The sequence below is a fragment of the Spea bombifrons genome, chromosome 4 (genome assembly GCF_027358695.1).
Source record: "Spea bombifrons isolate aSpeBom1 chromosome 4, aSpeBom1.2.pri, whole genome shotgun sequence".
NCBI lineage: Eukaryota > Metazoa > Chordata > Amphibia > Anura > Pelobatidae > Spea > Spea bombifrons.
Genome location: NC_071090.1, coordinates 75,331,364 through 75,359,273, shown reverse-complemented (window position 1 = coordinate 75,359,273; position 27,910 = coordinate 75,331,364). Strand labels below are relative to the sequence as shown.

The 27,910-nt window shown below is 41.4% G+C and overlaps 2 protein-coding genes across 3 annotated transcripts in view; both read left to right on the top strand.

Annotated features, from left to right (window-relative positions):
* The window catches only part of TRIP4 (thyroid hormone receptor interactor 4), a 13,193-nt gene extending 10,700 nt beyond the window's left edge, over positions 1-2,493 (top strand). The window contains exons 10-13 of the mRNA XM_053462542.1: positions 484-608; positions 844-935; positions 1,877-1,979; positions 2,398-2,493. Of these exons, the coding sequence (XP_053318517.1) occupies positions 484-608; positions 844-935; positions 1,877-1,979; positions 2,398-2,465 (388 nt within the window). The 3' untranslated portion in view covers positions 2,466-2,493. The remainder of the gene's footprint in view (positions 1-483; positions 609-843; positions 936-1,876; positions 1,980-2,397) is intronic.
* A 4,476-nt stretch (positions 2,494-6,969) lies between these two features.
* The window catches only part of ZNF609 (zinc finger protein 609), a 42,120-nt gene continuing 21,179 nt past the window's right edge, over positions 6,970-27,910 (top strand). For both annotated transcript variants that reach the window (XM_053461992.1, XM_053461991.1), the window contains exons 1-2: positions 6,970-7,129; positions 23,536-24,440. In XM_053461992.1, the coding sequence (XP_053317967.1) occupies positions 23,709-24,440 (732 nt within the window). In that variant the 5' untranslated portion in view covers positions 6,970-7,129; positions 23,536-23,708. The remainder of the gene's footprint in view (positions 7,130-23,535; positions 24,441-27,910) is intronic.

The window sequence follows — 27,910 nt, the reverse complement described above, 5'->3', positions numbered from 1 at the left end:
ATGGGGCCACTTTTGTGGCTGTTAAAGGGTTAAAACGTAACGTTTACATGGTATGCATGTACCTTTGCTTTACTGCATCCTTTCTGTATTATTTATATATATATATATATATATATTTTTTTTTTTTTTCCACTGTATAACTTTTGACTTTCAGGTTTTTTCTTCTCTCGTTTCACTATTGCTACGTCTTGTGTCATTGAATATAGTGTGCATTGTAACGCTGCTCCTGTTACTGAAAATAAATAACCATGACTTTCAAATTCGGTATTTGCCTGTGACGTCCCTTTTGGATTGTGTGTGTATATATATCTTCTGCTGTGTACGAGCAATGGCGGTCCTGAGGCATGTTTCATGAGCTATGGATTAAATAGAATTGTACAGAAGGATCTTTTTGGTTTGTGATAACACCAGTGCAGTCACCCGTTGCTATTGCTGCGCTCACTTATGAATGACCCTCTTTATGTACCCTTGTTTCTGGCGTAGGGTGGAGGGCAGGACATGGTACAGTGCTCACAGAGGTCGTCTGTGGATTGCAGCGGCTGCGAAAAGACCTTCCACGCAAGAAATTTCCGAGATTGAAGCTTCATACAGAGTGCTGCTAGACAAAGGTTGTTTTCTCTGATGACAGAGATGGATGAACCCACAGTATTAATATTCATAATTAGATCCATTACACCTGTTGCTTTTTAAAAATATATTAGTTGTTTTGTTCAAATAACCTAAAAATGCATATGTCTGCAACACAAGGCACACACACAAAAATGCCAGTTAGCATTTTAACTTGTGCTATGATAATTTTGCTACAATAAAAATATATCTTGTTTTACCCACGTTACACTGTAGATGTGGCCTTTCCCAAAGATTACCCCACTGGATGCCTTTTGGGGTGTGTGGAAGTGGTGGACTGCCTGCCCCTGGAGCAGTTTAAAGAACAGGTGAGAATATATACTTTGTCTAGTAAAGCATAATTTCTTTAGGAAATAAAACATTAATATGTCTAGTACATTATATGCCATTTTTTTTATACCAGCAGTCTGAATGCATATACATGAGCAGCGGGAAGGTAATGTGGGGCATTTTAAGTTAAGTTATTTTAACTGTTGGGGTTTTAAACATTTAGTTACTTAAACATTGGAATAATTATTAGCAATAGAATGTTGAAGAGCCTTTTTGTCCCCCCAAGGGTTTGGACACCCCCCCCACAAATTTGACCATGTCCCCTATTTATTATTTAATGTACCCATACTAATTCTATAGTGTGTGGGTATATGTATACATCTCAAAGAAGGAGAGCACACCAAAGATTTAAAAAACCCAAATTCTCTGTATTTACATCATTTTTGTGTCGCTACTATGTTGATGTAAATACAGAAAATCATTAATAATAATAATAAAAATCCTGGGTGTGCTTTTCTTCTTTGATTTATCCTGTTTGGAGGGTGCACCTGGGTGAAGTTTTGTGCACAATGTTTTATCTCGTAGATTTAGCATGAAAACTAAAGTACCTTCTTAAAACTTAGTAGTATTTACAAGACTGTATTAAACCTCCATTTCCTCTTTGTATACGTCCTAGAAAATCCAGGGAGGGTAACATTTTTGTCAATCAGCACTTGTTTTCCTTAATTAAGCAAGGTCATTTGGTTTCATAATAAAGTAAGAGTTACTATAAAATCTTATATATAATCACATTTTTTCCTCCTTAAACATAAGCTTTGAGGTACTGTTATCCTTTAAATCTAGTCCTAAATTTAGCATGTGTATTATACCTGAGATCGTACGCAATGTATTTAGTAAGTATTTTGTTTAAAATACTATTTATTGATATAAAACCATAGGCATGTTTTGTTCTGATCAGTGCATTATCTGTTCTTTGTAGTATTCTTCACTCAGTCAGGAGTCCGCTTCTCCGTTTGTCTTTATTTGCACCAATCCACAAGAACTGTTTGTAAAATTTCCCATGAAAGGTCAACACAAGATCTGTAAGTTCAAATATTCTTATTCAAGTGATATGGAGCAGGGCACAACTGTGGTGCCTTTTAAAAAGCAATTCATTTTAGCTATGCATAGATAAAAAATGTATACAAAGGTTCAGCCAAAAGGCCATCCGTGTGACGGGAATGTGTTTTGGTACTCCGAAATAAATGCTTTTATTCATTTTCTGTAATGCTTTTATATTATCATCAGAGGTGCTGTATGGTTAGTACTTTTAATGCTGTAGGGTTATTTGTTTGTTGACAGTCGTTTTAAACTGGATTTGATAAATTGTAGGAGAATATATATAAATGCATTTCCAGACTTAGTATTGACTGTATAATAACCGTTTAGCATGCTGAAAAGCTATATGGACACAAATAAAAAGCACACCATTAATGTTCATATTTTGTATGTTATTTAAAGGGAAGTTGGATTCCAAAATACACCAGGGAGCCAAAAAAGGGTTATTGATGAGAAAAAGCCGGTCATGACGTACATTAGAAGACGCCAAGAAGAGTTTATCAGGGAGGATTGGATGAAAGTGATGTCTTTTGGAAGAAATGTTCCTAAATTCTTTATAATATATATATATATATATATATATATATATATATATATATATATATATATATATAATGGACTTTAATGACAAATAAATCCCTTATTTCAGAAAATATTGTGTTTGTGCTAATAGTCACAATCTTTATTTTGTCAAACAAAAGTCAGACAGTGAATCACATCTCCATTTATAAAAAAAACTGTAGACTCATGTAGAATATAAATACACAATAAGAATGTCCAGAATGTTACAAACATATTGTACATTCTGATTAGAAAATGATCAATATTAAATATATTCTAATATTCCATATATATATATATATATATATATATATATATATATATATATAATCAACACGATATAATACGACATCATAGATGTATAGAAATACTTTGTTTTTATAAATGGTGTTCTATAAATAAAATTGAGTCATTGAGTGCCTTCCCCGTGGGTTTTATATGTATGTATCAAATGCCTCATCCTGTATCTGAAAGAGCAATATGGCTTTTATACAGATTATTAGTGCAAGAAAGCCATGAAGAATCATACTGGAATATGCCTGTCTTTGTGAGTACCATCATGAGGTAATATGCCTCTTACCACATTATTATCATGGTGGGTCATGTAAAAATAAAAAAAAAATATATATCCATCTGCCTTAACACCTATAGTGACAGCATGATGTGTGCCAGATTATGTGTGCCTACCATATGCAGTATACTGTCTGCTACTGAGATATACAATACTCCCTGTGGCACCCTATAACTCAAAATAAAAAAAAACCCAATACATGTGGGGTATTTCCATTATCTGGAGTTAACATAGAATTTTGGTGGATTTCTCCACACTTACCTTTGTAAAAACAAATGCTAACCAAAGTGATGGTGGGGAAAAAAGAGCAGAAATTTAGCATTTTGGCTAATTTTTGGAAAAGGCTGGAGACCAAATACATCCAGTTTGCTTTTCAGAAGTATATATTTTTCATGGGGAGGGGGCTCTAACTGCTGTGCTACTACAACATCCCATATGAATTTTTGGAACCTGTAATAAGAAATTCTGATTTGTGGCTTATAACGGCCCAAAAAAAATTATTTATGGTATTTCTATAATGTGGGGGTGCAACTGAATACATTTAGAAGTTTTGTTTCTGCAGTCCCATGTAACTTGTACAAAAAAACAAGAGAAACAAGCACCTTAAAGTTATACTACAGCTAACTTTGGTGGCCCAATGACTGCATAACAAGCGGTTAAATGCTTCTAGTGAAATACCCCGGGTTGTCTGCTTTCCAGAAATGTGTTTTTATATCTGGTATTTTCACAATCAAGACAAATATATAATTGGAAACGTTTAGATCTGGAGGCTCTGGGTAAATCCTTCCTTCCCCAGGGATCCACGTTTGCTTTCTTCTTTCTCCAGGCAGGAGAGTAGTGTGAGGCCACGTCTCTACCTACTCCTGGACATCCCCCAGTAGCCGACCCCAGGAAGCCATCTGCGCTTGAAATAAAAACATATAAATTATTAACATATTGAACAAACACATTGTAAAATACAGCAAACGCCTCTAGGTTTTCGAGTACAAAATACCCTTAGTAAACATCTGAAATGTTTTGCATCTGTTCAGAATAGAGAATAATTCCGTCACGGAATTGGTTAACACTTTCAGGCGCTTCTCTATATAGCATGTTAAAGTAGGGCATAGATGATACTTCATTATTTATAGATCGAGCCAATTATATTGTCTTTGCATATCTCATTAACCCCTTAATGACAAAGCCCGTACATGTACGGGCTCAAAATGCATTGTTTTCAATGGGTTTAGGGACCGCCCATTGTCCTTAAGGGGTTAAGAACGTATGAAGGCATACAGTGAGGTCTTGGTTGAGTAGAAGCGAACTGCTAATATTACCCAGAAGACACAGGAGGGCACTGCAGCCGCCAGATCTTCCAAAGAACTTGCGTGTCCTGGACATCAGCTCATGCACATGGAGCAATTCTGGTGCACAGCGAAGCAGGAACATTGCACTGGTTGTTATGGTGACTGCACTGCTTTCTAAATAACACCAAATGCTTCCAACAAAATGTCTGAATATTGGGTTTGGTTAAAAAACTTCAAGTATGAGTTTGGCAAATACATGAAAAAAAATGTAAATATTTCATCCCTACCTAATTTCATCCATTATGGTTCTCTCCCAGCCTTAAAAGTTGCCCAAATCTCTGCTCTCCTTGTCTACCTCTTAGTCTCCCTCAACCCATCTTTCACCCTAATTCTAGTATTCAATTTTTGATGTGTCTGAATGTATTAATGTATATTTGCTATTTATTTGTTGGCACTTAATAAATAAAAGGTAATAATTATAATAATATTTATTTCCTGGGGTACTTTCTGCTGATCGAGTGACGTTTCTCCTAAACACACTGCTTTTTTTTCCACAATTTTTTTTTTTCTTATATAAAATCACAGATCGTATAATACGGAATTATTTGGATAATACATACACCTACTGCTCTTTCTCCAGTCAATGATACTACCCCCCCCATTTGTGTTTAGATTTTAGATACAGTGTGCATGTCTAAGAGCTTTCTACATAAGAGCAAGACTCAAATCTTATAAAACCCCAATATATACAATAATATTCATTCACTAAATGGAGTGTTGTGTTTCAGCTGAACATCCAACACCACTTTTGCCATAATTAGATTTAGATGTTAATCAAATAAACATATAGTTTACCTACAGAGACCTATATATTGTTTTATTCATTTATTCAAGTTAAGCTACTGGGATATGTAGTTTTATACTCAGTCTCAAAAAAGTACACAATCTATCACACGGTAAAAGACACAATGTAAGGGGTTACATTTTTTCCCCTCTCCCCAGCGTAATATGTTGTGCTTTGTTTTTTTTTTGATATGTTGTAGTGGCTCATACATGTCCGTGACTTTATAAGTAAAAGAAGGTCAGGCCCTGCATCTTGCACTATTTTGTGAAACAGGGATGCACCTCTTTCCTCATACTGGCACCATTTAGCAAGCCGGCACTTGGTAGCTGAACTGCGTGAGGGGCCGATGCACACACGATTTATACCAAGCACTGACAGTATTTGGATGGATTACGCCGATCAGAAGAGTTTGGGGTACCACCGAAAATGTAATCTTTTTATGTGTTTTACTTTAAACTTTTAAATAGTCTTTGGGATATATAAAGTAACAATGGCATTAGACAGCGGTTAGAACAGCACTGGACCTCTTCTGTACAACATTCATCAGGTGTATTGCCTGCTAAATAAATTACAGGTCATTATATTACTGGGCCTCTCGCTTGGACTTGACACCCAAGCTGAAACGGTCTGGCCTCCACTCACACCTTAAATAAACTTGGATAGCTTTACCAATGACTAGAGAAACAAAGAATTTGACAGCAGGTAAGAACCTTTCGGCCTGTCTAGTCTGCCCATTTTTCCCGACGTAAGACTCAGCCTCTTCATCTGTCCTTGATCTCGACTCCCATGCTCCTCATTGTATTAACTTCTACCACTTCTAATGGGAGGCTGTTCCATTTATCTACAACCTTGGGTGGTTAGACATATGCGACTATCCAGTTTATACATCATGGTTTATAACGGTGCAGAAATTAGTAGGCGTTTAATGCGCATCCACATACCCTATATCACGATTTTTACAGCAGGCAGCATAACGTTGGTAAAAATGTTAAAAGTACGCATCTGTATTTAAATAATTGCAGCCCTCATCCTGGCTAAATATTTTGTGTCCAGTAACAGATTATCATGCACTGTTGCTTCTTAGTATATCAAAACTCAAAATAAGTAAGCTAGATCTGTCTCTTTGTGTAATAATGTAATTATTTTCTGGTATAACCTGTCTTTCCTTCTGTATGCTTTTTGTTCAGAACTACTAGATTTACAGATTCTTAAGCGTAATATATATAAATATAATAATTTATAGTATGCTTTACACATGGAACGTCATAAATAATAATCACATACATACATACATACAAAGCTGAGGGCAGTAGGCTTACTAGGCCTCAGGTCATATCGCAGTAACGCAATGACGTTACTGACGACGTAATTATAAGGTACAACCGAAACCTGTTTCAAGAAACGTCATCATTTTAAATATTTAACTCCATAGCCATTTGGTCGAAACAGTGCCTATATCTTCCTGCATGTCTACATTTCTAAGACACCTGGTCTAGCCCCTTGCTACACATTCTGGAACAATTCGATTGGCACACATAACTCTGGTGTGTAGAGCTCTCTGTTTAACGTTCTGTTTGGACGTGACGCATGTTGTCGATGGGCGTGTTTCATGACGTATCGCGGGAAGGGGAGCGTTCCCGGTCGGATCAGTGGGCGTGTCTCCGGCCGCGCCGGAAGCACAGTCTTCCTATCGGTCCGAATCTAGTTGAGGCCTGTGTGGACGGTGAAGCCTGGAACTGGAGTAGTCATTGCCTGGGTATTTTGAGGGGGGAGGGCGAAGGGATGGGGGGGATCCCGGGCCCCGTGTGAAAAGATTCCCTGGAAACTGTGCGGGATAGGACAAGATGGAGGACACTTGAGGCCAGAAAGAGGGTGAGCGAAAGCTTGAGAGTGAATGTGTGCAATGCTGCTGTTGCTGTTGTCATGAATAATGTGCACGCATTTCCTCGTCGGAGACCGAGTTCGTGATTAGAACGCGACGTATTCCCGTGTAGCATGACTGAATACTGTTCCTAAAATATACCTCATTGTACCGCTTAGCAGGCCAGTCCCTTTTATATATACACGTTTTACGTACAGATACGTTCGTGTACACACAACGTTTCTGTGTCCAATGTGGTGTGAGTATATCAATACTGCTTATAGGGAGTGATGTAAAAATACATGTAGCTAATATCTGCCTACAGACCTAAAACACGTATTATCAGCCGATATGTACACACAATATACGTGTATTGCATACTGTGATATATATTAGACTGCTACGGGATGTGTACCTGCCAAGTTTGTTGTTGTCTTCATGTGGCAAATGTTGCTTAACGCGTGAAAGTGCTGATTGAAGCCGGCGTGCACACGTTATATATTATATTATTATTATTATACTCTATAGTTAGCCTAGCTGACTGCACGTGCCCCTCGTTGGTGTACCCCTTCTGGGAATTGATGACAATGTGTGTGACCCTGCGGCTCTTCTACATGTACATGATTTCTGCTTTTGCTGCAAGTTCCCTGATTTATGGCTGAACGGGGCGGAAATATAATATCGACTATATGTACAAAACAGAAGCAGTGTGTGCGTTCCGGAACATCCGTGTTCTGGCACGCTGACTCTTGCACAGGCCCTGGTGTAATGTAAAACGGGCTAGTAGACCTGTGTCCTACGGGACTCGAAGTACATGGGGGGGGGGGGGTGTTTACAATGTATTCCTTCCCAAGTACGCTTTAACATGTCCGTTTACTAGTTTGCGGTTATAACTCCCCAGCTGCATTTTATGTTATGAAGGGCCAGTGCCTGTCACCAGCGAGAACCGCTTTAATTGTGACTTGATTATGCACTGTACAGGGCCATCTTTGGGAACCTCACTGGATTGGCCCCTCGCCACGCATAGTAAGGTCAGAGTTGAAACCGTAGGCACCTGGTTTAGTAAATAAGCCCTGATGCCTTAAGATATGTGGCTCGTTGTCCTTAAAATCGATCATTGTGATGTTCGAAACCTCAGCCACCCTGGGGGAGGGGAAACACATAAAGGGGTCTTGATGATGGATCCCTTCATGAAACAAGTGAACGCGTTAAAATATGTATGAAGCGTGTATATTTAAGTTTTCACTTGAATTGGTGTTAATCTGCATAGTGACGATACTTTCTCTGTGAGTAAAGCCACCTCTTTGCCAACCTCTTCACGCCCTGTGCTATGCGCCACATACCAGAGACGGCCCAGATAGCGAATGCAGTGACTGGGGTTTGGTGAAGTGCTTGCCGGTGACCCTGTCCACTTCCCATTCCCATCGTGCGATTTACGCGTTCAGAGGTGAATAATACACTGCCGGCCGGCGCGCTATTTTTAGAAGCCTTTCTCACCGGCTTGCTGACAATCCTGTTGGTTTTCTGGAAATCCATTTTTAATATAGTGCGGCCTGAATTATATCGCTGTCTGTGTACTCTATGAAACTTGGCCGTGTATACTGGTGTGTAGGAACACGCTAAATACACGCTACTGGAAGCATGTCACTAATCTATGGAATTATCCTCACTACTTCACAGCTGCTTATTACTTTTCCCCGTGCTGGACCAGCTTCATATGGCTTCCTATGTCTTGGCTCCTCGTCCAGTAGCGATCTCTCTTCCGGGCTGATTTAGATAAACTCCGTCAACCATTACTGTTAGATCGCTACTAAAATACCAGACTGTATTAAATAAAAGTCCAGCCTCCGAAACATTTCCGCGTAATGGTAACCCAGACGCTGGGGAGAAGAGGCGGCTTCTTGCTGCTCTTACTTTGCCTAGGAAAGCAAAGCAAACTTTGCTTCTTCATGAGAAAGGCAACATTTTTGTTTGTATCAATTTTCATGAGGTTTTCTATTCTCTTCTGCTTTGTTGCTACTTTACACGGGGAGATGCTTTGGATATATATCTCATACATTCGTATTACAGAATGTATATGTACGTATATCCGCCCGAACACCCACAATCCTCTACCAAAAAAATGTGTTAACCATAATTATGCGCAAGCAGCAGCGGCGGCTATGTTTGGTCCTCACCGTTACTTTGATTTAAAATGCCTGTTTTATGGAAGCATGTTTTGCTGTCTTTCACAGTTATGGCTTCTCTTCCCAACTTCCCGTTATTAGAAATGAATATCAGTCTCCTGCTCCATTGTTTTTTGTCGTCTGGTTTGTGGGCTGCTGTTCCCATCTCCTCGCCGCTGGTCAGGGTGTCTGTTTTGTGAAAGCTGTACCCCGCTTGCCTGGAGGATTAAACGTGGGAAATGCTGCCTGCCTCCTCCCATCCCCCACTCCGATTGTCTAGCTTCTATTCTCTTTCATGCTAAGCATCTGCAGTAGTAGATTGGGTTACTACAATAATAGTTCTATCAAAGCGGCTGCCCCCCCCAGCTCCACACTGTTGTCACCCAGACCTTGTTTCCTTTTTTCAATCTCATCTCTTCTGCATTTCTTTCGTTCCTAGTCCTGTTTTCATTCTTCTCACATCACAGATTTTCTTTCTCATGTTTTCTCTTGCATGTTAGTCTTCATCACTCACCTCCCCCCCTCACACTCTTTCCTCTAGTCTGCTTTCAGACAGAGCTCCCTACTATTCCACGGAAAACCTATATTTATGGAAAGTGTGGGGTGGGGTGATTTAAGGACACAGGCGAGATGCACAGTATATCGCTACATGCCGGGGCTCTTTGTGTCTTTCCGGGGCTGAGGGAGAATGGATATGGCCTTTTGTTCAGTTTCTGCTATCTCCATTGTGCCCTCTACCAGTTTGGCCTCCTTTCTTCTGGATTGGGAATCTCGTGGTTGTCACTTTCTATTCCATATCTGTTTGTGTGTGTATATATGTAAATATGTATGTGTGTGTGTGTGTGTGTCTGCGTGGGGATGCAGGGTATTTTTATGTGTGTGTATTTGATCTTTACTCTAGAGACCGGTAGCATTACTTCCCTTCCATGATTACTTTGTTCCCACTGTGTTGTGGTTTGTTTGTGTTTTGTTGGCAGCTATTCTAATATATACTGAACGCATTGTCATTATCACGAATAAAACTACGCCAGCGCTTTCTCTTTTTACTGCTGGTCACATAAATAATGCAGCCTCTTAAATGTAAGGCACAGATTGTACATCATGACATTGTATTACTGCCCTTCCCCCTCTCTCTTAACTCTTTGCATGACAAATGCATTCAGAGACTGGCATGTCTTGTAACGTGATTAGGTTCCTTTGTGATTGGGAAAGTTCTTTAAAATCTGGGTCATTTGTCCTTCCCAGCCAAAGTACAACAAAGCTTGATATTTTATTGGTAGTGCTATAAAGCATATATAGACATTTCTAAGGGTAAACCTTGCCTTTAGTATATAAAGCTCACATGCAATTTAAGTTAATTTACATTAATATATATATATATATATATATATATATATATATTTATATATATATATGGTACATCTTTACGCGAAGTTGTATTTAAACACATAAGGCTAGCAATTTTGTTTTAGTGAATTGCATTCATACATTTACATTCCATTGTAATATTGGAAAACGCTGTACATTATACTGTGAGTTCTGTTGCATCAGTGAATATCTTGATGGACGCCACTCCGCGCCGAGTGCTCCTCATAGTCTTTCCTATGCTGTGCTCCTTACTTGTAGGCCAAAAACTTGTACACATGAATATTTTGTACACCTCCAGTGTCACATGTTAGCTTGATGAAGAATTTGTTGCCGCAAAACAAATGTATGTGATGTAGTCTTTCGTGGGGGGCTAATTCTGATATATATATATATATATATATATATATATATATATATATATATATATACACACACACACACACACACCTGTGCAGACCTGTATTCAGAGGAACACATGCCTTGTTTTCTGAAATCATCCGGTGCAACTTGTTTGTAGCAAGAGCTCTCCCAGATCTGCGCACATACTTACCATAGCATCTTCCTCTTGTGTAACCTCTGCAAATATTTCAGCGAGTCAAATGGAAACGTTTCCCTTCCTGCTGGAGTAAGGGTTATTCATGCTTCAAGCAGGGATTCTTACCATGTAAAGAGGGCCCTGCTTGCAAGCTTCTAATCTAGAGGGAATGCGGTATAGAGAAACAAAGTAAGGTGGTTTGCTTCTCTGAAGAAGTGGGTTTGGATATTTTTCTTGAATATCGAGAGGTAGGCTGGAAGTTGGAAGTAGAAGTGAGTTCCGGAAGCATGCCGTAGCAAATGGAAGTCTTGTAAGCCGGGAAGGTGATGGGTGAGGATTAAAGCCTCAGCCCACGGGCAGAATGTAAGGATGGAGATGGGGAGTATTTTGTTATAAGGGCAGAAATGTATGGAGGATCAGTGTTATGGATGGCTTTGTGTGTTAGAAGAATGATTTTAACCCCTTAATGACAAAACCCGTACACTAGAAGAAGAGTGTTGTGTAAGGAAAATAAGCCTAGCAGCATTTTGGATGATTTGCAGATGGATGGCAACCAGAAGAGTATTGCAATTATAGCAATATATAGACTGCATATACAAAGTAATGGGTAGGTGCAAACGGCAGGATTTGGCGAGAGGTTCAGTTAGAGGCATGAAGTAGAGGGTTGAGTTGAAGATGACCTCAAGGCTAATAGTTTAGTGGAAGTGATAGTCATTGTGCTAATTGAGAATTCAAGGACTTCATTAGAGATGGAAGGAGTGAAGGTAATGAGTTCAGTTTTATTACTACTGCTATCATACCAAAAACAAGTTTTCAAAAGATAGTGTGCTTTTTTTAAAGCAACTCTTATCACATTGGGTGTGTATTTCAGCCTTGGGCCTGTCAGTATTGTAAGTATATTTCATTTAATGGCACAAGAGAGTGGCTTAGTTTTAATCACCCTGAAGGACTCTGACTAATCAAAATCTATGGATTCATTGGATAAGCAGGACAGAATCCGCTTACTAGTTATGTTTTTAGTAGGGAAAGTCATCCAAAACACAGCATTGGTGACCTCCAGGTCTGCCAGAAAGGTTTTATTGAAATATAATAAATTGCCCTTTTCTCCATTGCTAAACTACATTACTATGTGCAACGCTCACTGTATTTAATGCTCAAAGAAATACTTTTCCAGATTGTTTTACTTTCCCCTTAAGTTGGAGCATGCTGCGCTGTTACAGGCCAATAAGAACAATACATCACGATCATAATAATGTACTTATATAGGTTCTCCATAGGTTTTATGCATAATGTATCAATAGTTGATTCTACAAGGGGCTCTGTTGCTAAGCGAACAAAACATTTAATCAGTAACGCATTTGACACCTTTATGTTAAAGCATATGATTCACTTGTTCCCTGTACTAGTGGCTGCTGCTTCCTTGAATTGTTGCCAGATCCCTTAGTGCCGGTGGCACGCTCCCTGCCAGGCTTTGAAAAAGTGGAAAATGAAAAGGGAGACAACTTCACAATATGAACTCTGCCGCAGATATTACCGTATTTGCTCAATTATAAGACGACCCTGATTATAAGACGACCCTCAAATTTGGGATATTAATTTAGGAAAAAATAAAGTGTTTGAATACGAGACTACTCTGCTGCCCGTTAGTTCCGCTTGGGCTTCTATGACTGAGCACCGGAATGTCACGCCAGTGCTCTGTCATAGAAGCCCCGGCGGAAGTGCCTGCAGCAGTGGAGGTTATCTGCGCGCATCGCACAGTCATTAACTAGCTGACAGGGAGGAGGATCCAGGTCTCCTGCAGCGCTGCGAGAATCCTCCTCTCTGGCAGCCGGTGAACGTCTGCGGGCTGTGCACAGACAACCTCTGCTGCTGCCGGGGCTTCTGTGGTGGAGCACTGGAAGGTCATGTGATGCCTCTATTTGAGGTCTGATTATAAGATGATCTCTAATATAAGATGAGGGGTGTTTTTAAGAGCATTTGCTTTGAAAAAACCTTGCCTTATAATAAAGCAAATACGGTATCTGTATGTTAAAGCAAATGTTTAAAAGAAAAACCCAAAAACATTTGCTATATGTTCTTCTTAACACACTATATGGTCATTTTCTATTGCATTTATTATAAATGTGCTTCTCAATTTTCTGTCTTCTGCTCGGAATATAATCTTTCTCTTCGTTTTGGCCGCTCATTTAACATTGTTTTTGTTTTGTAAGTGTTGTGGGAAACCGGTGAAAATTCTGGTTGAAATGAGTTATTACAGATATCTCTATTGTCTACAGAATATATTTACACTCTACTTCGAGAAACTAAGTTTACATACAGAGGATATTAATCACGAATATCTTGAAAGCCCCCACACACCACCTTTAATCCCACGCTAAATGGATCATTTTCTGTAAAGCGCTTTCTTTCCTTTTTTTCATTTTCTTCTCCTGCTGCGCCGACTCTCCTTGTGAGAGTTTTTCCAAATTCTATATAATAATAATAATGTTGCTTTTCGTTCTGCTCAGTAGTATGTCTGTAAGTGCAGTTAATGCATAGCTTGGGGAAGAGTCAAACTTTCTTTCGGCTGGAATTTTTAAGAATACTTTTTTTATTTATATACAAGACACGCAGCGGAGATTTCATCCCAGGGTGTTCCCTTTAGTAAATGTTATTGCTGAATGGCGACTTGTTGGCATTGTGTAGGATAGAAGTTCTGTCCCTTGGCCTTTTCTGGTTTAATAAGCCTTCCTCCTCTCCATTTTCCTTTTCACCTCCCCCTCACCCATCCACGCTAGTGTAATCTAGTAGCTCGCATGTTTTGCGATGCCCTCTGGCAGATGATTGTAGCCTTCTGGCTGCAGTATGAGAACCTTGTAGACTATGAAATGCTATTAAACGCCGTCATTTAGTCTGCTTTCTAATCCGTTACCTGCTGCAACCTATAACAAGGTGATATGCCTGTTCAGTGGAAGCAGTCTTTATATGTGTTGCTATTTCTTGAAAGCCGTCCAACACAAATCTAAACATCTGCGCATGGAACACCAGAAATATGTTTTATATGTGATCCGACTCGTGTCCAGTAAACACAGGCCTTATTACGGATTAACCCCTGAAACAGACCAAGTTTTAAAGCCTAGCGTCATAAACTCTATCGTTTCACCCCTTCTTCACCTTCCTGGAAAGTGGAGGCCGACGGGTCAGGGGTTCATTGTCTCAATTCATAAGCCCCGGAACCATCTGGAAGGAGCAGGCGGAAATTTTAACCTGTTAACTGCTGCATAAGTAACAAGACTAGCATATTTCTATTATTTTTCAGCGGTTGCTTGCTTCTTGTTTGTTTGATAATACTTAATGTATGCATAACACAATGTTGAAGTGTGTATTTTCTGCCATTTCATGTCAAACTATTCCTTATTTCTAAAGGCACATTTTACATGTGGAAGGGTTACAGGCTATGTAAAGGCCGGTGTTTGGAGCTTCTGTACCCAATGCTTGATCGTGGCTGTAGTTACTATAGCAACGGTCTAGAATATCTATTAATTGATTTGCAGCATTATTATAGGTGTGTAACCGTGTAGCAGCATTCTAGAAGTTCTTTACATACATGATGTTAACTGGCTCCAGATTGTGACATGTTCCAAAGCACACGTTCTTTTCCCAGTCTGTGCTGAAACTCAGGAGGCCCCCCAGCACTGATCATGTATGGGTTCAATCATCCTTCAAAGGGAAGTTAGGAAATTGATGGTAATATGAAGGGGCCGAATTGGATGAATAAAGTGGATGTTGTAGAATTTAAAACATATCTTTGACACTGTCTGGTGAACTGTGTGGGTTTGACCATTGCATTGTATGAAAATGATAGTTCTTCAGCTTTCCTTGTGTTTTTTTTTCTCTCTCTGACTTGTTGCTGACTTTGTTCTTCCGCCCTTGGAACATCTTCCAGGTCAGTTTCCCTCTCTTGGAGCAGATAACTCAGTTTTTTAACGATGGTCTATAATATACACACTTCCTTCATTGTATGTCGTACCTTTCTGTCTTTTTGGGCCTAATCCTTTCAAAACCATTTTGATAACTTAAGCATTGATCTTCTAAAACATTCTTAATACAGCTGTAATTTTAAATAGTTAAAGGTTGTTATTAAAGAACATAGTAGGGCTGCAACTAACGATTATTTTAATAATCGATTAGTTGGCCGATTATTGTTTGATTAATCGGATAAAAAAAATTCAATTTTTTTAAATTTAAAATAATGTAATAAAAAACGTACAATTTACACTTTCATCTCTTTATTGCAATGGCCTCTCTCTATTCACCTTCTTATTTTACTGACATAATAAAAGCTACAAGAACCCAAACACAGTGTTTCTCAAACTAGGTTTTAATACAAAGTTATTAGTAAATATTAATTCATATGTTAACTATTTTTCATATTTAATAAAAACTATGAGAAAAAAAGCCTTGTTTAATTTTTTTTTATTTACCAAACTGCCCCCGGTTATGCACATCAGACCCCCAGCTTGCCACTCTGCCCCCATCTATGCCTTATACCTCTTATATGCCAGATTCCACTGTGCCCCCTGATATGCCACTGTGCCCTTGATATGCCTTATACTCCTTATATGCCAGTGATATGCAACTGAGCCCCCTGATATACCTTTTACCCCCAGATGTTTTATGACCCCCTGATATGCCTAATATCGATATGCCTTATACCCCCTATATGCCCTGAAATTCATAATACCCCCCATACACCACTATAACTCACCCATACACAACTTTGGCTCCTCCCCTCCCATACACCACTCTGGCTCCTCCCCCTCCCATACGCCACTCTGGCTCCTCCCCCTCCCATACTCTACTCTGGCTCCTCCCCCTCCAATACACCACTGCCTCCTACCCCTCCCATACATCACTTTGGCTCCTCCCCTCCCATACATCACTTTGCCTCCTCCCCTCCCATATACCACTTTGGCTCCTCCCCCTCCCATACTCCACTCTGCCTCCTCCCATACTCCACTCTGCCTCCTCCCATACTCCACTCTGCCTCCTCCCATACTCCACTCTGCCTCCTCCCATACTCCACTCTGCCTCCCCCCATACTCCACTCTGCCTCCTCCCATACTCCACTCTGCCTCCTCCTATACTCCACTCTGGCTCCTCCCCTCTCCCATACAACTCTGGCCCCTCCCATACTCCACTCTGGCTCCTCCCCCTCCCATACTCCACTCTGCCTCCTCCCCCCTCCCATACTCCAATCTGCCTCCTGTCAGCAACGGATCTTCACTAGACACCAGGGAGCCGGGTAGAGAGGCAGAGTGGCGTATGGGAGGAGGAGGAGCCACAGTGGTGTATGGGAGGGTGGCTCCCATACACCCCTCTAACTCTCCCCCCCCTCCCATACACCGCTCTGCCTCTCTACCCGGCTCCGTTACTGACAGTTACTGACAGTAACGGAGGCTGTCTGTGCGATGCAGACCCCCACCAGCTGACAGAGGATGATTCTCTGTCAGCCTGTGAGTGTCTGCATCGCACAGACAGCCTCCGTTACTGCCCTTCACTTACACTGTGGCTTCTATGAACCTGCAGTGAAAGTCCTTGTCAGTAACGGAGCCGGGAGAGAGGCAGAGTGATGTATGGGAGGGGGAGGAGTCAGAGGGGTGTATGGGAGGGGAGAGAGAGACGGAAGTGAGAGACCGGCCGACAGTGAGGGGAATCCAGGTCTCCCGCAGCGTTGCGGGGGATCTGGATTCTGGTGTTATAATCCGATCTCTGTTTGAGATCGGATTATTATAAGGAGAGGAGTTTTTCAGAGCATTTGCTCTGAAAAAAACCTCTTTTTATAATCGATTAGATTAATCGATGATGAAATTCGTTGCCAACGATTTTCATAATCGATTATCGATTTTATCGATTAGTTGTTTCAGCCCTAGAACATAGTCATTTTTGTACTTTTTAAAGTGGCAGTAGACTTCATATTTCACATTTAAAAAAAAACATACCTTAGCTTGACGGTACGTCTACTGGCAGTGTCCAAATGCACGCTAATAAAATATGTTCCGGTATAACATGTTGAATGTGATAATGTTTAGTTCTGGGGTTTGTGCCATCATGTCAAGTTAAAGGGTCCGGAATATCAGGCCTTAACATAAGCCTCTTCTTTGCCAGGTGCAGAAATCTCCTCCTGCCCCCATTAATAAACCTCTCTGCCCTAAAAACATCTTTAATTACTAATCATATGTGGAATATTGACTTATTGCATATGTAATGGTTTGAAATATTGCTTATATATTTGAGTGGATATTATAGGCAATTAGCAAGACACCCCCAATAAAGGAGTGGTTCTGCAGGTGGTGACCACAGACCACTTCTCAGTTCCTATGCTTCCTGGCTGATGTTTTGGTCACTTTTGAATGCTGGCGGTGCTTTCACTCTAGTGGTAGCATGAGACGGAGTCTACAACCCACACAAGTGGCTCAGGTAGTGCAGCTCATCCAGGATGGCACATCAATGCGAGCTGTGGCAAGAAGGTTTGCCAGCGTAGTGTCCAGAGCATGGAAGTGCTACCAGGAGACAGGCCAGTACATCAGGAGACGTGGAGGAGGCCATAGGAGGGCAACAACCCAGCAGCAGGACCGCTACCTCCGCCTTTGTGCAAGGAGGAGCACTGCCAGAGCCCTGCAATATGACCTCCAGCAGGCCACAAATGTGCATGTGTCCACCCAAACGGTCAGAAACAGACTCCATGAGGGTGGTATGAGGGCCCGACGTCCACCGATGGGGGTTGTGCTTACAGCCCGACACCGTGCAGGACGTTTGGCATTTGCCAGAGAACACCAGGATTGGCATATTCGCCACTGGCGCCCTGTGCGCTTCACAGATGAAAGCAGGTTCACACTGAGCACATGTGACAGACGACAGACGTGACAGAGTCTGGAGACGCCGTGGAGAACGTTCTGCTGCCTGCAACATCCTCCAGCATGACCGCTTTGGCGGTGGGTCAGTAATTGTGTGGGGTGGCATTTCTTTGGGGGGGGACCGCACAGCCCTCCATGTGCTTGCCAGAGGTAGCCTGACTGCCATTAGGTACCGAGATATGAGATCCTCAGACCCCTTGTGAGACCATATGCTGGTGCGGTTGGCCCTGGGTTCCTACTAATGCAGGACAATGCTAGACCTCATGTGGCTGGAGTGTGTCAGCAGTTCCTGCAAGAGGAAGGCATTGATGCTATGGACTGGCCCGCCCGTTCCCCAGACCTCAATCCGATTGAGCACATCTGGGACTTCATTTTTCGCTCCATCCACCAACAGACCGTCCAGGAGTTGGCGGATGCGGAGACCATCTGCAACCTCATCAGGAGCATGCCCAGGCGTTGTAGGGAGGTCATACGGGCACGTGGAGGCCACACACACTACTGAGCCGCATTGTGACTTGTTTTAAGGACATTACATCAAGGTTGGATCAGCCTGTAGTGTGGTTTTCCATTTTGATTTTGAGTGTGACTCCATATCCAGACCTCCATGGGTTGATAAATTTGATTTCCATTGAGAAGTTTTGTGTGATTTTGTTGTCAGCACATTCAACTATGTGAAGACGAAAGTATGTCATACGATTAGTTAATTCATTCAGATCTAAGATATGTGTAATCTAAGTGTTCCCTTTAATTTTTGGAGGTGTGTGTGTGTGTGTGTGTGTGTGTGTATATATATATTTTACACACACAAGCATTGAAAAATATTAATGGCTTTCTGCATTATGTAAGAAAATGTGATCTAATTTTCATGTAAGTCACAAGTATAGACAAACACAACGTGCTTAAACTACTAACACAAACAATCGTAACCGTTATGTCTTTATTGAACATGCCCATTAAACATTCACAGTGCTGGTGGAAAAGTAAGTGATCCCTTTGATTTAATAACTGGTTGAACTGCGTTTGGCAGCAATAACCTCAAGCAAGTGTACATCAGACCTGCACAATGCTCGGGAGGAGTTTTAGACCATTCTTCCGTACAAAACCGCTTAAGCTCGGCCATATTCTTAGGCTGTCTGGTGTTAAGGACTCTCTTGAGGTCATCTGTGGCATCTGTACTGAGCTACGGTCTGGGCTCTCTCCAAAAGGCTTTGATGTTTAGGGTCATTGTTGTGCTGCATCTCATAACTTCAGCTGGCGGACATTTTTCTGTATGATACGTTGATAAACTTGGGAATTCATTGTGCCCTCGATGATGGTAAGCTGTTCAGGCACAGAGGCAACAGAGCAGCCCAAAATCATGATACCCCCTCCACCATGCTTCACTGTTGGGATGATGTTTTCATGAGGGTATGCGATGTTCTTTTTATGCCATACTTATTACTGCATGGTCTTCCGAAACAATGTTAAATTGGAGACCAGTGGTGTCTTGCCATGGACATCATGCCTGTTCAATGTTTTGCATATTGCAGACTCATGAACAGAGATTCCAATGATTCATTCCAGCCTTTAGCTTTTACTCCAGGGTTCTTTTTTTTTTTTTTTTTTTTTTTTTTGATTGAGCATTCTGGTTGTGCCCTTGGAGTCACCTTGGCTGGACACTCACTTCATGGGAGAGTAGCCGCAGTACTAAATCATCCCCTTTTATAAACAATTTAACTATGGACTGACAGACGTAAACTCCTTGAGATTGCTTTGTAACCTTTTCCAATGTTGTGCGAATCAACAATTCTCGGTTGTAGGTTTACTGAGATTCCTTTTTTTGGAAGGCATGGTTCACATCACAAGATGCTTCTTGAGAATAGAAGCTTGTTTTTGTTGAAGTGATTAGCCTGGCGATTCACACTGTGAATGTTTGGATGATATATTCAATATGAACAATACAATAATTTGTGTTTATTAAAATATTGTTCATTATCATAATTTAGATGAAGATCATATCATATTTTAAGGTATAGAACTGTACCGTGTTAGCCATAGAAAGCGAAAGCAACTTTGGTAAAGATGATGCCTTTTATTGGCAGACTGTCATATAATGAAGAAATCAAGGTCTCTTCAGGCATATTATATCTGTTAATATGATTAACAGATATAATCTGTAACAGATTATCCATTATAGCATGCCTGAAGAAGAGACCTAGATTGTCTTGAAAGCTTGCAATGTATTAAGTCAGCCATTGTATATACAGATGTGTATATAATCTTACGCCAAGTGTTGTACACCTAGTGCATGCTCCGGTCTTCTGACACTTGTGTGAAAGTTACTCTAGTTAACCGTTATTAGATAAAATATTTCATTTAAATCAGTGTTAGAACTAGACCTGAAACAACAAATCGATAAAATCGATAATAATCGATAACGGGAATCGTTGTCGATGATTTCCGTTATCGATTAATCGAGTGATCGATTTGTCGTTGGAGCGCTCGGCTCCTTTCACTTACCTCCGCCAGCGTTCCCCCGTTTCTGCTGCAGAGCTCTGTAGTGTCCGTCTGCTTGAAGTTACGTAATGACGGATGTGACGCGCGTGAACGATGAAGATTTGAATAAAGTTTTGCGGTTGAACGTTGTAAGTGGAACGATTCGGTAGCGGAGGTACGTATAGAGAGAGAGAGAGAGAGAGAGAGAGAGAGATTTTGCCGGGTGGGAAACTGATGGGGCAGAGTGTGGGTGGGTGCAGGGCATTTCATTAAATTTATCCGATTAATCGAAAAAATAATCGGCCAACTAATCGATTATTAAAATAATCGTTAGTTGCAGCCCTAGTTAGAACAGTTCATCGTTCACGTAATGTGTTAATGTTAGCCATGTAGCCGTGTGTAAAGTGTGATGCCAACATATTGGAAGAACGTACTCTCGCTGTTACAATGGCAAGACACCTGAAGAATATATTTTAGAGAAGATAGTTGGTGTGTTTACTTAGGTGAAGTTGCAGTAGAAGTATTGTCTAGAACGCCGAAGACCATTTTGGTGTGTCACGGACTTGGTTGTGTTTGTACTTATGGGCTGTTATATTATCTTGTTTATATAGAGAGCTGATCCCTCACCACATTTTTTTCCTTTGGATAACTTGGGATCATTTCAATGAGTTGTCTTCTGTGGGGGAATTTTTTTTTTTTTATATAAAGCTTTAGCCTCATGTTAAGTGTGTGTGTGTTAGTATGTTACTCTGTTAATGTGTATGTACGTATCTTACTGTGTGTTAGTGTGTGTGCATGCATGTGTATGATACAATGTGTATATGTAACTGTTACTGATTGTGTGTTGTGTTAGTATATTACCTTGTTAGTATAATAATGTGTTTAAATAGGCATCCTAAATGGCACCTGGTTTAGAATTTGCACAGGACGCTGTTTACGTTATACATGGGCTGTCGCTAGTAGAAGCCATCCTCGCTGCGAACGGAGGAAGGTCTGCAAGAAATGGCAATGCCTATAGTGAAGGCAGATGTGAAATAAAAGTAACACGTATGATGGAAAGTGTTGGGTGCGGGTCACCCCCCCCCTCCGATGCCTGCACCCACCGGGTTGTCTGTTTAGCTGCGTTTGCAACTCTTATCTTACTAGTTGCTGTTATGAAGCCTTATAAAACATTTACGGATTTTGGAGCCAAACATCCAGAGAAAAATAAACGACTGATGTTTTTGCTAAAAGCTTATTTTATTGATGTGATGCGGTGCTGTCAGATTAACCCTTACGTTTCAAGTAAGACAGCAGTGTATATGGTAGAGAGGATTTATACCCACATAAAGGAACTGCACATCAATATGAAAATAATACATTTACATGTATAAATGATTAATACGTTATGTTTGGTGGTATTGTTTCAGCCAGAGTAGTTCAAGCAACACCTGGAGTAGTCCTGCGTGTTATTTTTGGCTTTGCATGCCGGTACATGCCATGTTACAGTGGCGGCTGAATATTAAGGCTGCGTCCTGGAATGACCTATGTACCAACTGTTATCGCACCCAAGTCCGCAGCTTTTACTTAACCATATAATTAAACATAATTTGACTTTTTTGCCGGAATTGTAGACAATTGAGCTCGTTATTTCTGGATAGACTGTCTACCTTGAGTGTAGGGTGTTTTCCCAGCGGCCGTAGAACCGGTATATGGGTATCATTGTCCCCTTGAGTTTTGCGAAGCCCTGTGTGCCCAGTTACATAGAAATGCAGAGTTTTACGGCAGGTAAGAATAATTTGGCCCATCTGGTCTGCTTAGTCGTTCCTTGTTGTTGTCTTAGATTCAGGATAACTTCATGCTCTTCCTGTTCATGGTTAAATTCCCTTAGTGTATTGAGACTGTTCCACGTGTCTACCATATTCTCAGTAAACTATTTCAGTTCTAAAAAGAAAAGGGTTTTGCTTTGGTGTTCATCACATTAAAAATAATTAAATAAAATCACACAAAACATGCATATACAGCCAGTTACCAATAATATTTGCTTTCCCTTAGTCAGCTATCCATAATGGCAACAACATCTGACCAAGTATCATGAGCTACTATTGGTGAAGAAGTTATATGCACTCGACTATAATAATACGTATTCTAAGTTTAGGACTAAAGCTGCATCACTGTGTTGCATGTGTGTCTTATGTACAAATGCTAAGAAATATAGAAAGTTTTCATCCTGATTATAAGATACAGTATTGGCCCGGTTATAGTCCGCACCCTTATAGTTTGGTGCTATTTTAAAGAAAATAAAGGCATATATGTATTTTAACATGTTTGGTAACTAATATGCAGTTAGTCAGCATAGGTTATATACAAACAAATTCTGAGAACCACAAGCCATTTTAAGGTCCCCCCTTAATTCATAATGCACCTGACTTATAATTATGCTCCTCTGCTTCCCTGATATGCTACTCCGCCGCCGCCCACCCCGACTTACCAATGCATCCCAATGCCACCTGTGTTCCAGACTCCCTGGTGTCTAGTGGGGGCAGCCGGTGGAAGTCTTCGCAATGCGTGAAGACAACATCCGCTGCTGGCCGGCACTTCTGGCGGAAGTGTCCGGTTGCAGTGGAGGTTGTCTACGCGCAGACGTCCGCTGGCTGCCAGAGTGGAGGATCCAGATTCCCAACAGCGCTGCGGGGCTAAATGAAAAGGAAAAAAAACAAACACCTGCCTAGCGCCCGGAACTGCATGTGCCGGGCGATATGAATTGCGCATTCCCTGCGCTAAACCCAGATTATAGGCTGCACCCCTTTATAGAAAGTGCGGACTATAATTGGGGCAATACGGTAATTATAGACGTGCCATAGTTCTTCACTTAGTAACATGGACAATAATGTGGTAAGTGAAGTAATACTAATCCCGATGAATGCATATCAGTGTACCTTTTGTGCAAATGTCTTATTCTTATCCAGCTCACACAATTTTTTTTTGCCTCTCTGCAGTAACTATGCTGTCTCCTCAGCCACCTGGTGCCCTACCTCTATAGATCCTCCATCCTGTCTTGTTCCCTCTTCTGTGCTCAAGTAATCCTGCACTACAAGAAGACTGGCGAGGGGCTGGCGAGGCATCCCAACCTGCAACAATTTAAGGACGCAGAAGGGTGCGTATTCTTAAGATGTCCTTGAGCAGTGGCGCATCAGGAGGGAAAGGTCTGGATACGAACCCTGTGGAGACCTATGACAGTGGTGATGAATGGGACATCGGAGTGGGCAATCTGATTATCGATTTGGATGCCGATCTAGAGAAGGACCAGCAGAAGCTCGAGATGTCCGGCTCTAAGGAGGTGGGCCTGCCAGCCCCCAATGCAGTGGCCACTCTACCTGACAATATAAAGTTTGTGACTCCCGTTCCTAGTGGCCAAAGCAAAGAGTCTAAATCCAAGTCGAAGAGGAGTAAAAGCAGCAAAGACGGAGGCAGGAGTAGCCAGACCTCCACCGGACTTTTCCCAGTAGGGGAAGTTAGTAAGAAGGACGTAGCAGGACGTTCTGAGGTTGGGGGTAATTCTGGGGCTCCCTCATCCACAGTGACTTCTAAGGGAGGGGAAAAATCAGGAAAGGCCTCTCGTACCTCATCTGGTTCCAAGAAGGAAAGTGGGAAGGCCAAAAAGGACAAGAGTGAGGTAGCCGTGAGTAGTGGAGAGAAGGAGCCATCAGGAGTTCTTCAGCCTGCTGCAGGAGTGGGGAGTAGAGGTGTTGCATTGCAAGAGGCAGTAGTGGCTTCAGTGGATCAGTTGGGAGGGGGAATGGCAGTTGACAGTGGCAGCACCCTCAATATAGCAGCCATTAAAACAGAGCCTGAGGATCCGGAAACCGACAGTCGTGGATTGAAGAAGGTGAAAGCAGAGATGGTGAGTGCCTAAACGTGTAGATTTGTAAATTATGATACATTCACATCTGTGCACTGTTTCTTAAACAATCTAGGGTGCAGATGTTAAAAATGATAGACATTGGGGTTTATTCACTAAAGTGTGAGTTTGCGGGAACATTGAGCATTTCAAGTTCCTGGTATTGGTATGCGTTAAGAAGGGCGATCCCCTGTGAGCTTCTCGTGTGTTTGTGTATGTATGTATATGTATGTGTATGTATATATATATATATATATATATATATATATATATATATATATATTACACATTTCTCAGAGGTCTCGCGCATTACCAATGCATTTACGATATGTTCACTTTTGTAGTGAACCAGGGATGTCAGAAAGCTGCTAAGTGTAAATAGTGAAGCAGTTTCCCGTTAAAATGTTACACATACCACAGGCTGGGACACCGTGGTCCTCCCAGTTCAGTCTTGTGGGCTGATGCTTAATTACTGATGTTGAAGCTCTAAATGGGATACAGGCAGAGCGTTCATTGTGGGTATCTAAGTCATTCCTTCACCAATGCTTTCATGATGATGATTTTGGATGTGATTGCAAATGTAGCGCCGGCCCAACAGCCTCTTGATCATGCTGTAGGTTACAGCCCATGCAGTCTTGATTTGCCTGTTAGGTTGGATTTTGCATGTCCTATGCAGGGGGAGACTGGTTAGGACAAATTTGCTCTTGCAAAGTGCCATAAAGCATACCTCTAGGGGTATTGAGATCAATAAGGAATTTGTGGTGCTGATATAAAATAATGACCAAGCTCCATACATAACTCTGAAGATGCTGCAATTTATGCAGCAATATAATGGCCACCTTTAACTGGATGGTAGGTTTAATAAAAGCATCTTCTGTTTAATGAGAGCATTGGGGAGCTCCATGTGTCAAGTTGCATTTTGTTGGTACGTGTTGGATAAAGGCATGTTGTTGCGCTTCGTGGTACAGGCTGGCCTCTGAAGTGGTAGACTAATAGCTGGCTGCAGCTCACAAACTACCTGTTGGAGATGTCTGGATTGAATGACCTCCTGGTGGAACAGCCGTGCCACAGATATTTCTGTGCATAGTCTTGAACTTTATAAGGAGAGTTTTCCATTACTCCAAGGCGTGACATTTCTGGTTACGTAAAAGGATGATGAAAAGGCATACTTATGTGTGTTCAGGGTGTACCGACAGCCTTGGCAACTGAAAGCTTAACCCCGTTATAACTCAGGCAACCTTTCCAGCCGTGGATTTCTAGTTGCTAATGAGACCGTAGCCTTAGCGAGCGGGTGGATGCTTCTTCCCACGAGGGCTGAACACTGCGTTAGAAGGATGTAGCATCAAAGCATCCTCTCCAGCTTCACACGAGTGCCTGCCGTTCCCACTTTGTAACTGCTGACAGACCTCTGGCTGCTTGCCACTTCCATCTCTGTGCTCCCCCGCCTCTTTAATGCACCCCGGGCACAGAAGAGGGGTGGGTGGGATGAAGCAGTAACAGGGTAATTTCCAGAGGCTGGAGAATACCGCACTTGTCAGCAGCTAAGGAGAACAGCAGGGAGGGGGATAGACGCCAGCCAGAGAGACTGATGAGAGTTGGCAGCAAAAGCCAGATGTCAGCCACGGTCACGTAGCTGCACTAATAAAAGTGTGAGACGTTTTCTGTTCTGCTAAAGATCCCTCAGGGAGCAGGCGAGTGTTTCCAGATAAAACTGCCTCAGTCAGGAGCTTCTTGTAGGAAAAAGCTGCCGTCCACAAAGAGGGAACAATGTCAGTAATCGTTTGGCCCCTTAATCGTCTCTGTGAACTGCATCGCTTTTGACTAGTGGGTTTTCGAGTGAAGTTTATGTAGCCGTTGGGTCCTGTGCTGTTATGCGTACCTTTTTAGATGTTTGTGCAGTTGTGTCCCGAGAGTGAGAGAGAGAGCGCTGTGTTTTTATGAGATCAGGCATTTTATCCCTTTATTGCTAACACACTTCACGGTGTTGTGCGATGGGAAGCATACCTCACACTTACCATCACTAAAGCAAAAGGAAAAATAAAGTGAAACAAACACTACCTTCTCCTTAACAACGCACCAGGAATAAATGTGAACATAAAGGAGAATTGGCAAATGAAACCGCTCCTGGCGCTAATCCCCTCCCCCCCCGCAGCAAACACCGTATTACCAAGATAATATAAAAGGGACTAAAGACGCCTACTGCATGTCCGGCTAATCTAAGCGTTACAGCCAGTTTCATAAGCACACCTTTTCCATTATGTACTGTACATCCTTATTTATCGCTGTGGTGTCAGATAGCATCAGAATGTTGTTTCTGTTTTATATAATTAAGTATACTTCAGTATAAAATAACTGATGCTGCAGATGTTGGCAAGCGATACCTTGTTATTCTTCTCATTTTTAGTCGTTAGGAAAGGAGAAAAAGAAGAGATTTATGTTTTATGCCTTAACTTTAATATAAAAGATCCAAAAACTGTAGTTTTTGATTGGCTTTGATGAAGATGTAGCACAAACTCAATCGCCTCTGTTCATGGAGGATGAAACCCGCAGGTTGCTAGGACTATGCGGCAGATTCCGGTCAACTGTCAGGCAGGAATTTCAAATTCCAACTGCTTGGTAACAGTCACCGTTCAACGGCTTACAACGCGAGCCATCGTCGTGTGAGTGCTGTAGTATAAGTATACCCATATACCTATATCTATCTTACACTTAGTGTTTGGTGTAAATCAGCTTGATATTGCTCATGGTGAATATGTAATATTTTAATCAACACACTAGATTGTTTGGCATTACATGAGAAATGCATATGCCTGTCCCGGCTCTTTAGCTTGCATCTTCTATGTGTATTTGTATTTATAAAATTTTGGCTTTTTTTGGTGCACTCAATTACTCTGTTGTTGTAATATCCATTCTTTACCTGGGAGGGAAAAAACATGAGAGCAAGGTATTTGTAAACAATGTAAACTGTGTTGGGTAGAGATGCATTTGATATAAGTTATAGTTATAGTTTTTTCTGTAGAAACCTGGCATCTGTTAGGCAGAGCTTCACAAATCCCGGCATCCAGACAGCCGCAGCTCCTAGCTGTTTATAGATCTTTATGGATGTACCTTGCAGGCTTCTAAAAGTACTAGGTTGGCCTTCAGATTTGACTCCTAACATCAACACAAATTTCTAAAGCCCTTTCTTGAGGTTCATTTCCAGTTAAGGTTGAATCCTGCTAAATTAGTGACCAAGCCTGTGCAATACCTGCTTCCAGCCGTCTTGTTTTAAGGCAAACACCCAATTGCCTCTACCCTTATAGCTTATCATTCTTAATATACCCGCTTACAGATACAGTAGACCCGTTGCTACTTGGCAGATACCTACACTTTCCCAATGTTATGTGTTCACCGGTATTGTAACAGAAGAGAGTATCGAAGATAAGCAGATCGGTACCACGGAATTATTTCAGGTGGTAACAGTCGCGACAGGG